At 32.1% G+C, this 16,377-nt stretch overlaps 1 protein-coding gene across 3 annotated transcripts in view; it reads right to left on the minus strand.

The window, feature by feature from the left end:
* Nucleotides 1-1,663: 1,663 nt before the first annotated feature.
* The window catches only part of LOC148611062 (uncharacterized), a 33,240-nt gene continuing 18,526 nt past the window's right edge, over nt 1,664-16,377 (minus strand). For 2 of the 3 annotated variants that reach the window (XM_088591163.1, XM_088591165.1), the window contains exons 3-16: nt 14,951-15,462; nt 14,373-14,459; nt 10,793-10,901; nt 10,213-10,380; nt 9,343-9,438; nt 8,830-8,925; nt 8,238-8,330; nt 7,657-7,752; nt 7,101-7,196; nt 6,164-6,256; nt 4,530-4,625; nt 4,206-4,299; nt 2,789-2,905; nt 1,664-2,052 (exon numbers count right to left, since the gene is read on the minus strand). In XM_088591163.1, the coding sequence (XP_088447289.1) occupies nt 1,995-2,052; nt 2,789-2,905; nt 4,206-4,299; nt 4,530-4,625; nt 6,164-6,256; nt 7,101-7,196; nt 7,657-7,752; nt 8,238-8,330; nt 8,830-8,925; nt 9,343-9,438; nt 10,213-10,380; nt 10,793-10,901; nt 14,373-14,459; nt 14,951-15,462 (1,811 nt within the window). In that variant the 3' untranslated portion in view covers nt 1,664-1,994. The remainder of the gene's footprint in view (nt 2,053-2,788; nt 2,906-4,205; nt 4,300-4,529; nt 4,626-6,163; nt 6,257-7,100; nt 7,197-7,656; nt 7,753-8,237; nt 8,331-8,829; nt 8,926-9,342; nt 9,439-10,212; nt 10,381-10,792; nt 10,902-14,372; nt 14,460-14,950; nt 15,463-16,377) is intronic. The other variant, XM_088591164.1, reaches the window with a different exon arrangement.

Below are 16,377 nucleotides of genomic sequence, written 5' to 3' on the forward strand. Positions count from 1 at the left end.
GCTGATAATTAGTCTTCTGCAAAATAAATATTTTGGCGTTTAACTTTAAAGAACCCAAACTATAATGTATGAAACTAATGTATTCCTTAGTTAAGTGGAATAGAAATCATCATCTTTCAGATCAAAGAAGAAAAAAAAAATTGTCGTTGTATGCATCAAAACAAAAAAGTCAACTAATTGTTCAAAGTTTAAAGGCAAAAAATGTTTTGAGAGGCCGTTTTCTTCACCTCAGTACAAATCTTCTCAACATGGATTGAGATTGATCAAAATTCAAGCCTATGCACAAAGGCTGCATTTTCGACAATACCATATTTTTTATGCAATAAAAAACATCAATAATGTTTAAAATAAAGGTAGATCGAATGTGTTTCATTATAATAATAATTGTTTTCCGCCGAATTGTTTCCATAATACATTTTGAATCTCCGGCTCCATTTTAATCTTAGATAATTAAGGACGTAGCCTAAAAATTCAGGCAGAGCAAAAACATCTTTATAAAAATATTTGAAGGCGAGGATTGCAGAACATATGAAGTAATTTACACAAAATTTTTACAATAAGTTTTTTTGGTTCAAAATAAAACAAAATAATACGTTATAAACTAAATAACGAAACCTCATTTTTGACAATTGTTCTTGTGAGAGCGTTGCTTATAAATCTTTATTGAGAAAAACGCATTTCATATATATATCAATACAAACGTCTCAGAATGTGACGACTCTATTCGCTACACTGCTCCATCGGATCAACTTGATACAGGGAAGATAACGTAAACGTATAGAAGAATCTGAACAATTCCCAACGATGTTAGAACTGTCAAATTTGCGATGCCAATGTTTGGTCGTTCCCTCCGCAGGAATCGAACTCGTACCGCTGTGACATCTATGGCAACACCGCCTGCACAAAATCCAGCGTCCTAGACCACTCGGCCAGCTAGGCTATATAAAAATATAGCTTTCGCTGACGGGGTCATTCCTCCTCGTAGGATATATTTAGATATATAGATAGACAAAAAAATTTAAACGCTTAAAATCAAGCTTTTTTACCTAATTTTGGTATAAAATTAAGGATTGCAACCGTCGTTAGAAGATAGTAAAACCGTGATCTGGCAAAATAGAGAGTACTCATTGAAAATTTAAGAACTCTGCAGACAAAATTATGACAAAAAGATGATATGCATTTGAGGTTCCTGGTCGACCAATTTTACCTCTGTAGACAAACAATGGCTTAATGGTTGACCATTTTAGAGTCGAATGCTCATATTGGTATATAAATGGACTAAACGGTCATTCATATCAGAGTAATTTACTTGCGGTGCCCATTTTTTCTCATTTTTAGCATATGACCGTAAATCAATCAACACCGGAGTTAGAAAAAAAAGACAAAACAAAACAAAACAAAACCTATCCTTCATTGAAACTGTAAAACCTGCATTAGGGTTAGATACGACGTATCTTTTTCAATTTAATTCACAAAAAAGTACACGTCCCATGCTCGTAAAGGACGACGAAAAATGAGACACCGTTCCGTGAAGGAGATAATAAAAATTGGTATCCAATTTACACATGTTCATGTGCTACCATAAATTTTGACCAGTCCTTTGGACTTCATTAAATATTTGCGTTTCCATTCGACTAATTTATGAAACTAATCATGATACAAATTAAACTAAGATGAAACTTTATTAACAAAACATGTTTATTAAAAAAAAATCAACAGATAAAACAATTTACGATAATGATTTATACATTACTTCTTTCAAACAATTGAGTATTATCACATTTTTGTTACGTACATGATAAAGACAGTTAGAGCAAGATCTCATTTATAGCCCACAGTAATAGGGCAACAGTTCTAGAATTTGAAAACTGTTTTGAATTTGAATCACAAAAATAGTGTGACTGAAATCCTCATCTTGTGGAAGAGTTTACAAAGGAACCAAGGTGGAACCGTATTTCTTTCAAAGTTAGATATACTTCTTGTTTTCACGGATATCATATACATCTGTATGATGTTCTCAACATAGGTTTAGTTACCAACTCATATCGCAATCTGTAAATAGAAGTACACATGAGGCTTCGAAACCACGACACGCTCTTTAGAGCTACTTATGTATATATTATTGTTAGTGAAAACTATGGTTCAAATTTATTTTTGAAGACAAAACGTTTAACATTACGTTGTCTAGAGTTCAAGCAAACGCATTGTGACAAAGATGGATATACCAATACAATGAAGTTCCAAGGATATTGATATGAATTATTTGGCATAGTTTAAATATGAAAAAAACACTAATAGAGTCTCATCTACGTTTTAATATAAATTTATACATACAGTTTAAAATCATTAATAAAACTATAGTAACCACTCCTTAAAGTGTTACGAGAGGCTATTTTGGACAACCATTAATTAAAAAATCTTTTCGTTTCAATACAATGACATTGCAGATTTTAGCAGTATAAAAGGACATACGTAATCAGTTATCACCAAATGGACCAAACGAAATGAATAGCTGTCAGATAACGTCACAAGAAGTTATCAGCCTTTTTTAATCATGTACTTTCTTTTCGAATCCAAAATAGTTAACTGTTTAATGATACATATTACAGTTATATTTCTTGTTTAAGCATTTTAAATTTAAGTATTTAATTTGGTGTTAGTCATAGAATGATTATCTTTCGATCAACCCAAACAAACACGTTTGAGTACCTGTATTTCGGAAGAAGACAAGCCTGTTAAAAAAATAATTAACTGAGACGGTTTATTTATGTAAGTATATATACAGCACCTTGTTTTTACACAAGTTTTCCATCGCCATGTTCCGCATTCTGTAGTATACTCCTCACGTACCAATGTTTTATACGTCTGATTGTAAGGCATGTCATATTTCTCATATTTACACGTCCTGAAAAAAACAGTACTGTCACAGCTAATTTCAGGACATTTTAAAAGATTTCTGTTTTTGTTTTAGTAACTAATTGAGAATCTTTTGACGGTAGATATGATTTTGGAGAAGCTTCTACCTATAGATACGCTAATAGCATTGAATAGGATGTGTTCACCTAATAGTTCATTTAAAGTCAGGAAGGAATTTATATGGTTTAATCCATATGTCAAAATAAATAAGAGCACAATTTTCTTCAAACTTTGGTACAATAAGGGTATTCGATTTATAAATGATATAATAAATAGTGATACTGAAGAATTCCCTTCACATACATCTCTTAATGAAAAATATCAAGAGAAAAAATTATAAATTGCCTTTCGAGTGCACGACCGAAAGTCGTCTTCAACCTTTTCAGTACAAGGTATTGCATAGAATAGCACAGAGTACCCGCACATAAGTATTTATTACTGAAGTGTCGACGATGATAAGTGTGAAAACTGTAACAAAGTAGAAACTATTGAGCACAAATACATTGAATGCGTAAAATTAAAACCTTTTTGGGACACTTTTGAAAAATGGCGGACACAATTTTTTTTTAAACATTGAAGCTATCTTGAGATAAAGTTATATTTGGTAATATTATGCAAAACATTGAGGAAGTTTTTTAAGTTATGTATTCTTCATCAATTGAATAATTCCTATCAGAACATTTGTTTTCCTTCCTTAAAAGTTTTCTAAAGAGAAAATTGATACGTATTGAATATGTATACCTTTCAAAAGATAAATTGAAAACCTTTTAAGAGAGAAATTTGGTCTATTAATGAATTATCTATCTTCAGAGCGATTAAAAGTGGTAATGAATTATTATAATAGCGTTCGTAAAGTTCTAAGACATGTTTTATTTGCATCTATATCAACGAAATGTTATGACATCATATTATTTCTAAACATTTGATAATAGCATGACTATATTTATGTAATCTGAATATTATTTCGTTAATACAATAATGCACTGTAGAAAAACAATAAAAAATGTGATAATAATAAAAAAAAGAGAATCTTGATTTGTTCGTTTTTAACCCGGTACTAAGTGCTTTTTGGCTTAAAAGAAAATTTTCATGTAATTGATATAGATTCAAACGATTTTTTACTTAGCTGTATTCATAACATTGTTATTTTTTTTAATTCGTTTTAAACGGTTAGTCATGTTCTCGGACTTTGAGTAATCAATCTATAAATGGATTAGTTTAAACGTGACTCTTGTGATAATTGGTTTCAGGTTTTATGTAGGCATATTGACCTTAAGACATGTGTTTACCTAATTTCACACATTTTCCCGCGAAATCCTTTCGGACACCGGCATCTATCTTTGCGACACTTTCCACCGTTCAAGCAGGGTTCTTCACATTTACCTGTGAGGAACGAATAATCACATGACCATGAATATGTAAAATGATGACAAATTGTTGATGATTAGGTCTTGATTTAACTTCTTATTACATCAAATTTGGAAATCAATTGGAAAAAACACATTATACACTACTCTAACTCGGGTGTGACGAAAAGGTTACTATCTTATCAAAATATTAAAAATTTATTTTATTTCCGTTTTTAAAATTGAGATTGTATTCCTTGTCCTTACCAATATGACACCACTTTCCGCTGTAACCATCTCTACATTTACATTTGTTAGGACCGATACAGGCTCCACCATTCTTACATGTTCGTTTACATTTAACTACAACAAAAAAACTTATTATGCATCCTTTTGTCGTTCCAATAACTTTTTACTGAGAGGTTAGACGTAGGTTACAAATATTTCGATTTTCAAATACTTCTTATTTTAATTTTGCTGTGATTTGTTTTGCACTGTTTGTATTTTTTTTCTTTGTTTGGTGTTTCAATGTCCTTATATAACAATAACCTTAGACTACCTTGATTTCTTACAATTCCATATATGATAAAATCTATTACAAGGATTAGAGTGCAGTTTTTAGCTCCACCAAACAAATAAATGAAAACTCGATCAAATTTTGAAGTTCAAACTTGAAAAGCGTCATTATGAACCCGTGGATCGTTACGGTATTTCCATCTGCACCATGAAAACTGATTTGTTCAACCAACGTGTCACGTTTCCTTTCCTCTTTTGTCTACTCCGGACTTGACTTTTTTATGAGAAACTCGGCGGATTTTTCCAGAAAAGGAGAGAAAGCTTACCCTAACGGTGCACCTGGTCCATGCTCCCGGTTTTTAGTAGAGTCCGAGTTGCTCATTCACTTCTGTTACTTTGTATGTATTATTTTATTTACTTTATGTTCTTTTTTGAGATCGTCTGTTTTCCATGTCTGGTCTTTGTCTCTCGATTACATTCTTTTGATTTCCGCTAGAATCTTGGTTCCCTTGATTGCTCTTTCAAGCGATCTGATTGGTTGTAATTTGGGTAAAGAAATGATTTATAAATTTATGAATCGGGCCCTGATGCATTCTGCTCTCACGATTGTAAAATAACAGGACCTTGTATATGCTTCAATAAAATATATTCAAATATATTCAAATATAACAATAATATCAAATAGAGTATACACCAACCACATACATTCATATAGTCATGTTCATGTTTTTATGACGCGCTTAAATTTAAGGAACATATCAGTTTACTGAAATTTAATCAATTAGCACCTCGTGTAAAGGTTACAATAATTCTCATCTAGAGGCAAAACCGTGAAACCCCAGGTTTCTGTTATAAAACAATTTATCCTTAATAACTTCATACATGGGTGATAATTAACCTGCCCTTTCAAAAGTACCTACCCATTTTAATATTTAATAAAGTGCATTGTGTATGTAAACCCCTCAAGCATGATCAGCTCTGTTGGACACAGTATTTATATTTCATAAAACATTTTACACGAAAAAGACTATGTTTTACACCTTTGTCAAGATGTCACCTTTAGATGCCTTACATCTTCTAAAACATTTATATTCGCTGACATATTTCTATAATGACATAAAAATGAAAACATGAAAAAAAAAATAAATGTTTCAATATTAGGTGGGATCTGACGTATTGGTTATTCTATCATAGTTGTCTGTATGATTTCTCCTCGGTGCTTAATATTGTTTCTGTCTCCATGTACCTGACATTATGATTGTCTGTTGTGTTTATATTGTGACTTTATGCTTGTTTGTTTTAATTCTTGTCGTTTGACATTGTGCTTGTCACTCAACAACTTATGACTGAGTAATAATCGTTACAGCCTAGTTAAAGATACTTACAGTTTTCACATTTCTGACCATAGTAGCCCTTCTTACATTTGCAGACATTTGGTTGTATACATGAACCATGCTTGCATTTCGGTTTGCATTTAGCTTTGAGGAAAAAAAGAAGATTGATACAGATCTTCCTCATTTACCAGTGAACGAAATGATAAAATGGAATTGATAATTGCCTTTGATCCATAACACATGGAATTTATTTTTTTAAATTGTTTATGTGGCGGTAAGTAACATAAACAAACGGCAGATTAAAATAACATCATATTAACCATGCCCATTTCTTACCTAATATCTTTACTAATAAGTTAGTTCATACAAACAAGACACAATAAAATCAGTTTTTGAATAGAATAGGCTTTTCAACTGTTTCAATGCTAGATAATGGGTGTAAAAGGTACATGAGTACAGGGGTGGCATTGTGAGAAGGATGATAGATACATACAAGATACAGGTTACAAACATTCAATAAACACGTTTCTTTCTGTCCAAGTTTAGTACTTTATCCTATTTTATAGATACCCGCACAGTTGTTTGTTTTTGGCGTTGTCACTTTAGATTTATTGTCTTTTATAAAGAAGTGAGGTTTTCGTATAATATGTAGTATTTTTCTTTGTATATATTGAACATGTGACTTTATGTATTATTCGAACATTTAATTGAAGATATTTTATGGAAGAATTATTCTGTTATAATTTTACTTTTAGAAGAACAACTTAAAGTAGTAATTATAACGCGTATGGAATACCCTTACGGACAAATACATAGAGTAGGATCGAATTCGATTTTCTGGCACTCGTCGTTTTATAAAGCATTGTCGAAAGATTCAAATATTGTCTCTAATCATATTCAATCAACAGTATTTATTATTTTGAAATAACTTTACAGACATTTTTAAGGAATGTTTTGTAGGCACTCAGTATTATTTTGTCTGACATACCTTTCTGACATCGCCGTCCACGAAATCCCTTAGGACACGAACACTTGTTTCGAGATACACATTTCCCGCCGTTTTTACAACTTCTCCGACAAACAGCTGAAATGATAAACATAACACAATGCAATACTTTACTGAAAAAATAATTATTATATTTTTAATCTGAAGAAGATTCATGTTAGTATTTTCATATAACAGTAACAATTTTAAGACAAATACTTCATAACTAGCATAATAAAACGTAAACTAGAAAAACTGTGAACAATGATCACCAATTTTATACACTCCAATTCCCCATTTGCTAACATGCACTTTTTGACCTCCACATTGATTCGGATCAAAATATAAAATAGGTGGTACACAATGGGAACATGTAATAAAGATTCTGTGAAAGTTTCATTCAATTCCATTCAGTGGTAGGAGGAGTAATGCCTATGAGATGTGTCTCTCCTGTGTAACGGAAGCAAGAAATGACGGAATGAAGGACGGACACTCCTATCACTATATACCCCAGTTGCATAAAAAATCTCAACATAGCATTATTCTTTGAAGAACCTACGTTTTGAGCAGTTTTTTCCACTGTAGCCTCGTTTACATTTGCATGTGTTATGTCGAACACATTTTCCACCATTGTGACACGCTATATCACACGATGCTAAAAGTGAAAAGAAAATCACATTTAAATATTAAACAGAAAACAAAAGGACTAAAACTTGAAAGAGAAAGGAGAAAACTGAGATCAAAACAACAAATAACAAACAACAAACAGAAACAATAAAAATACAGAAAACTTAAAAGTAAAGTACCAACCCAGACTCTAGTAAAAACAGGTGAACATGTTGGGTAAACGTCCTCAGCATTTCAACATCAGTCCATTTACTCATAAATAGGTTTTAAAAAAAAAAAAAAAAAAAGCAAGACACTAAAAAATATATATGATGAATTTATGCTCTTAGCAAGACTGACAAAAACTGTGGGTCGTCTGCACTTGAAGCAAATAATATATAAATCTTAACAAAATAAAGTATAATTTGTCAATTTCTGTAATAATTTGAAAATCGATCTTCGTTAAACTTAATTGTTTACTTATTAACTTGCGTTAGTTTTCAATCATTTGGAAAGCAAGTAATGATATCTTACGTGTGCAAAATGGTTCTGTGAATCCAAAAGGGCAACTGCAGACTCCTGGTTTGGTACACTGGCCTTTATTCAGACAAGGGGGGTCACATATAGCTAAACAACAGTGACATAACACAATAAACCATTATTCAGCTAACATTTTATTGTAAAATGTGCTCTATTACTTGAAGCAATCCACGTTATAATTATCAATACCTATAGAAGACATCTCTTGCAGTGATATTTTCTCCGTTGAAATGCTTTTATGTATCTTTTTTTTAAAAAGACTGTTTAAATTACATATGACAATATATGATCAGATAATTTAAATGCATGTCGTATGTTTTCCATAACACTTTAACCCCAATGTAAATTTATGATAGATAGTCGCGAAAAACATCCAGTTCTTGAAATTAAACTTTTAGCTAAGAAAATGTATCGAAATTTACAGGTATTGCACGCGAACAGTCCTGAAAACATGCATATATTAAATAAACTAAATACTTTGTTTCATCTCTGATTTGCAAATAACTAATGTTCAAACTTAATAAGAATCACCCAAGGAACTTGTTCCTGGAATTTGTCACATTATTAACTCTCACCGTATTCTTACCATTTTCGCAAAGGTCTCCAAAGTACCCAGACGGACAGAAACAAGTATTGGGTGATAGACATTTTCCACCATTTTCACACGACTTGTCACAGATTGCTGAGAACAGACAGAATAAATATTATCTATTTATTGTGACAACTTGTTTCTTGATAAAGAAATGAGCAGATGTTTTGTTTAATATTGTTTCAAACAAACATTCAGGGAAAATTATGAACTTGGAGTGTTATAATGACAAAAAATACTGAACAACTAACTTTTTCATTTATCATAACTGGGTAAAATTTTCTTGTAATATTTGTTCTTTTTCGTATTTTCTCCAAAATTATGTCGCCAGCACCAATATCTTTTAAGTACTAAACGTATTACTTTATTTGGTGTAACAATTGGAATTACTTCAATTAGTCAAGTCAAAGATAAGAAGAAAAACAAAAAAAAAAAAAAAAAAAAGATGAGAAACTCATTCCTAGGTTTAACTACTTCGATGCAACAGAATAAACAACACCTCAGTTTTACCTTTATCGCAAAATTCACCATCGTAACCTGGCAAGCAGACACATGACCCGTTTTGATTACAACTACCGCCATTCAAACAAGATGAAGAGCAGCCACCTGCAGATAATAAGGTTTTTTATATGGTCAAATAAACCAGTCAGTACAGTGCTTAACATTGCGAAATCTTTGATTGGTTATCCTGATTTTTGATACCTACAAACCAATTTCATGACATTTAAGATCATTATGCCTGCTTATTTCATGCCAACCCTTCCGACTATTGCTTGCATTTACTATCCGTTCGGTAATTTTGTTATTTCCCTTCAATTTTAACCTTAGGGTTTTGTGCCATGGTATATTGATTTATCGAAGAGTGGAAATAAATTCGTTTCCAAGCCATAAAAATCTTTCAAGAAACAATTCATATGATATCTGTCAAATAGTTTTAATTATTGGTCTCCATTTTTTCTTACTTATCTTATTAATATTACATAGAAGAGCAATATTATAAACAAAACATTAATACCAAACATCGGAGAATACCCTAAAGAGTAACCAAGGGAACCAGGATTCTAGCGGAAATAAAACGTATCCAGGGACAAAGACCAGAATGGAAAACAGACAAACACAACAAAGAACATAAAGTAACCAAAATAATACATACAAAGCAAAAAATGTAAATCAGCAAATCGGACTCCACTAAAATGCAGGAGCATGGACCAAGTGCATCGGTAAGGTAAGCGTCTTCTGCTTTTCTAGAAACACCCGCCGAGTTGCTCATAAAGACTACGATTGAATTTTGTTTGGTTACCAATAATAGAACAACAAATTGAATGAGCAGATATGATTAACAATCGTTGATTCCCATAAACAAGTTTTTATCCTACAAACCTAAACATTTGTCAACATAGCACATTCTATTCTGTATAACTTGTGAATGGTTTGGAACACATTCTTCCACTTCAATTTCATTATTTCTACAGTAACGTGACCTTGACTGAGAGCCTTTACCACATGAAACTGAGCATGCTGACCAGGACGACCATTCTGATGGAATACCTAGATATAAAAATGATTTTTACTCAATTAACAATTTCATATATATATTCTTAAAATGCGTAGATTTTTAATTGAACATGTAACCAATTAAGGAAGTGGTAGCGAACATGCTTTACTCTCCAAAGTACTGCTAACGCTATGAATAGTTAATCGATAAATACAACAACATAACCTAAACACCCCCCACTCCCCCCCCCCCAAAAAAAAAAATATTACCCTATAAAATTGATAACGTTATATTGCTGACATGAGAAATATTTTCTTTTTTTGTGTGTATAAACTGTATAATTTGTGCCCATGAACAAGTGCATCATATGTTTAGTATCTTTGGTTTCAAACATAATGCGTTCTGTGCTTTTCTTGTTCCTAATAATTTATTAGAAATAAAGTATGTAACAATGACTACCATTACCTTTATGCTTGTTCTTCTTTTTATCTTTCTTCTCTTTTTTCTTGTGTTTCCTTTTTGTTCTATTTGATACTGAACCATTCTCATCTGCTTGGTCTTTGATTGCTTTTTCCTGGAGTGAAATAAACGAAATAATGTCCAAAATTTTGCTTTTTTTTAAATCTGTAACGCCCTGTGACATTACAGATAGTTAAAAAACCGTTTCAATGGCAAAAGTTAAAAAAAATGTCACGAAATAACATATATTCTGTAGAAGTAAAACGCTTAAAAATATTTAAAAAGTGATAACTTATCTTGTTCTTTAAAGAAACGACCTTTATTTCTTTGGCTTAAATATTGATAAAGACAACATCACACATCATATGGACTATTAAAGGGAAATACTACCTTTGCATTAAGTTAGACTCATACCCACGTAAACAAAAATAAATAATATTTAATGCAAAATGCGCTTTTATAAAATGCTCAAGGCTATGCAAAGCTCGAAATCCTTGAAATATAAGTGGATAGCCATCTTGCAGAACTCTCCTATCTGAAGGAAGATCATAGTCAGATTTTATTGAGTTTTACCGATAGCTTCCGATTGGCTCGTGACGTCACTGAGTCGGTTTGGTACTGATACAAGTACTGCAGATAATATGTAAACAAAGAATATTCCGTAAATATTTCTACGATCATGTTTATCTAATCATCAAAACACGATGACTTGTCAAGCTTGCGATTGCACGAATGATAAAAAGAGAAATGTTCTAAAAGTTTTTTTTTACCAGCAACACGAACATTCTTCGGAAGTAGCCATAAGATTTTCCTTACAAATACTAGTCATCTGGCTGCAAACCCTGTTGTTCGTCAATGATGCCTGACATTTGCTTACATGTTGTGCCTCAATCTCTTCTATTTATTTTGGGTTGAAATTATAGGGGAAAATTCCCAAATTTGCGATTTCTTCGGACATCAATTACCTATTTACTTTCACTTTACAAAACGACTTCGTGATGTCACAGTTAAACTGATCATGGTGGCGCCCATAGGCGCGGGAAATTCAAATTTCCTAATTATAAATCTCGATTAATTAATTAAGAGTAATCAAGGGAACCAAGGTTATAGCGGTGATCACAAGAATGTAATCCAGGGACAAAGACCCGACATGGAAAACAGACATACACAACAAAGAACATAAAGTAACTAAAATCATACATACAAAGTAACAAAAGCAAATGAGCAACTCCGAATCCCCTAAAAACTGGGAGCATGAACCAGGTGCACCGGTAGGGTAAGCGTCCTCTGCTTTTCTAGAAACACCCGCCGAGTTGCTTATAAAAAGTCAAGTCCGGGGTAGACAAACGAGGAAAGAAAAACTATGACCCGTTGAATACATCAGTTTTCATGGTGCAGATGGATACACCATAACGATCCACGAGTTCATGATGACGACCATAAAACTTCCGTAAAAGAAAAGGAAATTATTTTGTTTCAATTTAATTATCATAAATATTTAACAGATTAGTTTCGATATTTATGACTTATATGACCAATAACATGGTTTTTCCCTTTAAAGATGATAAGTGACAGAACCACCATTCACCGACTACCTGAGATAAACTTTAACAGCATCACCTTTCATCGACCATCTGAGATAACAAAATATCACACTTCATTTACTACTTGAAAAAAAAAACATGTTACATAACCACCGTCATTGATTATTCAAGATAACCTGTTACATAATAATCATTCATTTACAACCCGAGATAACCTGTTACATAAAAATAAATCATTCACAACCTGAGATAACCTGTTACATAATCATCCTTCATTTACAACCCGAGATAAACTGTTACAGTATCATCCTTCATTTACAACCCGAGATAACCTGTTACATAATCATCATTCATTTACAACCAAAGATAACCTGTTACAGTATCATCCTTCATTTACAACCCGAGATAACCTGTTACATAATCATCCTTCATTTACTACCCGAGATAACCTGGTACAGTATCATCCTTCATTTATAACCAAAGATAACCTGTTACAGTATCATCCTTCATTTACAACCCGAGATAACCTGTTACATAATAATCATTCATTTACAACCCGAGATAACCTGTTACATAATCATCCTTCATTTACAACCCGAGATAACCTGTTACATAATCATCCTTCATTTACTACCCGAGATAACCTGTTACATAATCATCCTTCATTTACTACCCGAGATAACCTGTTAAATAATCATTCTTCATTTACAACCCGAGATAAATTGTTACAGTATCATCCTTCATTTATTACCCGAAATAATCTGTTACAGTATCAACATTCATTTACTACCCAAGATAACCTGTTACATAATCATCCTTCATTTACTACCCGAGATTAAGTGTTACATAATCATCCTTCATTTACAACCCGAGATAAATTGTTACAGTATCATCCTTCATTTATTACCCGAAATAATCTGTTACAGTATCATCCTTCATTTACTACCCGAGATAACCTGTTACATCATCATCCTTCATTTACAACCCGAGATAACCTGTTACCTAATCATCCTTCATTTACTATCCGAGATAACCTGTTACATAATCATCCTTCATTTACTATCGGAGATAACCTGTTACATAATCATCATGCATTTACTATCCGAGATAACTTGTTACAGTATCATCCTTCATTTACTACCCGAGATAACCTGTTACATAATCATCTTTCATTTACTACCCGAGATAACCTGTTACATAATCATCCTTCATTTACAACCCGAGATAACCTGTTACCTAATCATCCTTCATTTACTACCCGAGATAACCTGTTACCTAATCATCCTTCATTTACAACCCGAGATAACCTGTTACCTAATCATCCTTCATTTGCTACCCGAGATAACCTGTTACATAATCATCCTTCATTTGCTACCCGAGATAACCTGTTACATAATTATCCTTCATTTACAACCCGAGATAACATGTTACATGATCATTCTGCATTTACAACCCGAGATAACCTGTTACATAATCATCCTTCATTTACTACCCGAGATAACCTGTTACATAATCATCATTCATTTACTATCCGAGATAACCTGTTACATAATCATCCTTCATTTACTATCCGAGATAACCTGTTATATAATAATCCTTCATCTTCAACCCGAGATTAATTGTTACAGTATCATCCTTTATATATTACCCGAGATAACATGTTACAGTATCATCCTTCATTTACAACCCGAGATAACCTGTTACATAATAATAATTCATTTACAACCCGAGATAACCTGTTACCTAATCATCCTTCATTTACTACCCGAGATAACCTGTTACATAATCATCCTTCATTTACTACCCGAGATAACTTGTTACAGTATCATCCTTCATTTAGTATCCGGGATAACCTGTTACAGTATCATCCTTCATTAACTAATCGAGATAACCTGTTAAAGCATCAAACTTTATTGACTACCAGAGATAACCTGTTGCAGTATCATCATACATAAACTATTCGAGATAACCCGAGATAATAAAAAAACACTGAACTATGATTACAAGGCTAAGATGTTACGCTTTCATCCTCCATCAAGTACCTGAGAGAAAGAGTCATCCTGTTGCTGGTGACATTGTAATTTTCCCGCCTCTGGGTCTGGAATGATTATTGCTTGTTCTAAGGAACCCTGTTATAACAAAATGAAATATTTAACTGTCACCATGGCCATAGATCAAATGAATTTCTAAAACATTAATTTTTCATACCGACATTTTTTGTTTGTTCGAATTGTTTGAACTTACTGACTTTTAATTTCTTTTAGACAAACATGTTTTCTTCAAAGCATTAAGCACTAGTACATGAAAGGTAACATTGACTGGATTTCTTGGAATGAATCTATATTATGTCCTATAACAAACCACTATGAAATAAACAAACTGCAAATGTCATGTTCCATTCACAACATGTTTATTATGATAAACTATTGTATTGAATATCTATGGATTAAGAAAGTGATGTCTTTAAAAACGATTGAACCGTTTTGTTCCCAAATTTCCTCAGTAACAATACTTATGACATATATGGTTGCATTATAAGATAAGTTGTTGTATGCACTGACAGACTTCCTGCATAAAAAAAACTCTTAGGAATCACTTCTAATACTTAAAATAATCTTACCTCAAATGGGTTTCCATGTCTAGCAAAGTAGGGTCCAATAGCGAACATGAGGTTACTTCCAAATCTGGAATGTTTAGATCTACTCAGCTGATGTTCCTGAACATTATCACAGTCAAAATACATAGTCAAATGTTTTCTCTTTATACTGAAAGCAATTTGATGCCAATTTCCATCAGCTATTGGAATGTTAAAAGTAGGCGATTTTTCACCTGGAAGATCGTTTTGATCTGAATACTGAAACACAGTTATGTCCCCGTATTTAATGGCAAGTTTCTGATTACCCATGATGTCACTGAGCGTTAGCAAATACCCCGAGAGTCCTTTGTTTATTTTGAGGGTAAAAATGATAGAAAAGTCTCTAGGAAATCCTAGATCTTTTTGAAAGACAGAAGTAAGTGGTGAATATAAATTAGCAATATTGGTAATATTGTATGCGATATGTCGCTCGTTGTCCTTAGTAACACCGAGAGGTAGTTCGTAAATACCAAAAAAATCTAGGAAGTCTTTTATACCTGAAAAAAAAAGATGTTTATCATTAACACGTTAATCAAAGTTGCGGGTAGTGCTTTTTTATGTAGATATAAATCGGTTGTGACTAAGTTTAAGCACCTTTATAGAAATTATTTATGGCTTTAAAAATTAGAATTATTTCGAACAATGCTATTGTTCTAAGCTGTTTGATAAAAGTATTCGGTAGAAATTGATTTCAGATGAGCAAAATTTTAAAAAAATACATAAGAAGAATGATACAACCTCGACCTTCATGCATTCTTATAGAACTGTTTTTACTCTTTAATGATCCTAATTTTGATGCAGACTACATTCAAAAGAAGGACCAACAAAAGCTTAACTTTCTGATGGATGACATGAACATTCCTCAATTCGGTGATTATCTCTGATACATCTTTAGTGCACATAAGACACCACAGTTTGAGCTAAATATTAAAATCTACTTTGGACTACTTTCATGAATTATCAAAAGCGACAAGTCATGAAACCTTTAGGTGTTTTCTATGTTTTTTGTTTCTGTTTAAATTGCCTGTTGTCGCCATTTATTTCGCTTTCATAAAAACGATGACCTAATCATTGTTATTATTTCTCAATTGTTTGTATATTTGCAATATATATTGAACGAACATCCAAGTATTGATTGAACAGTTCTTACACCAAAGCAGATATTAGAAGTTTAAAAAAATTGTTATAATGCCAAAAAAAAAAAAACAAAAAAAAAAAAAAAACAAAACAAAACAAAAACAAAACAAAAAAAAAAACAAAAAAAAAAAAAAAGTAATGGCAGAAAACAAAAAATTTCCTTTTACTGTTATAAAAAAGCAGACTTCTGTCTTATATGAAAATTATACAATAATTCTCACTTGTATGAGCATTATACCAGAATTATATGTTCTTTGAAAATATACCAGAATTTT

The sequence above is a fragment of the Perna viridis genome, chromosome 7 (genome assembly GCF_037379345.1).
Source record: "Perna viridis isolate PV_CMFRI_1.1 ecotype Kerala chromosome 7, ASM3737934v1, whole genome shotgun sequence".
Taxonomy (NCBI): Eukaryota; Metazoa; Mollusca; class Bivalvia; order Mytilida; family Mytilidae; genus Perna; species Perna viridis.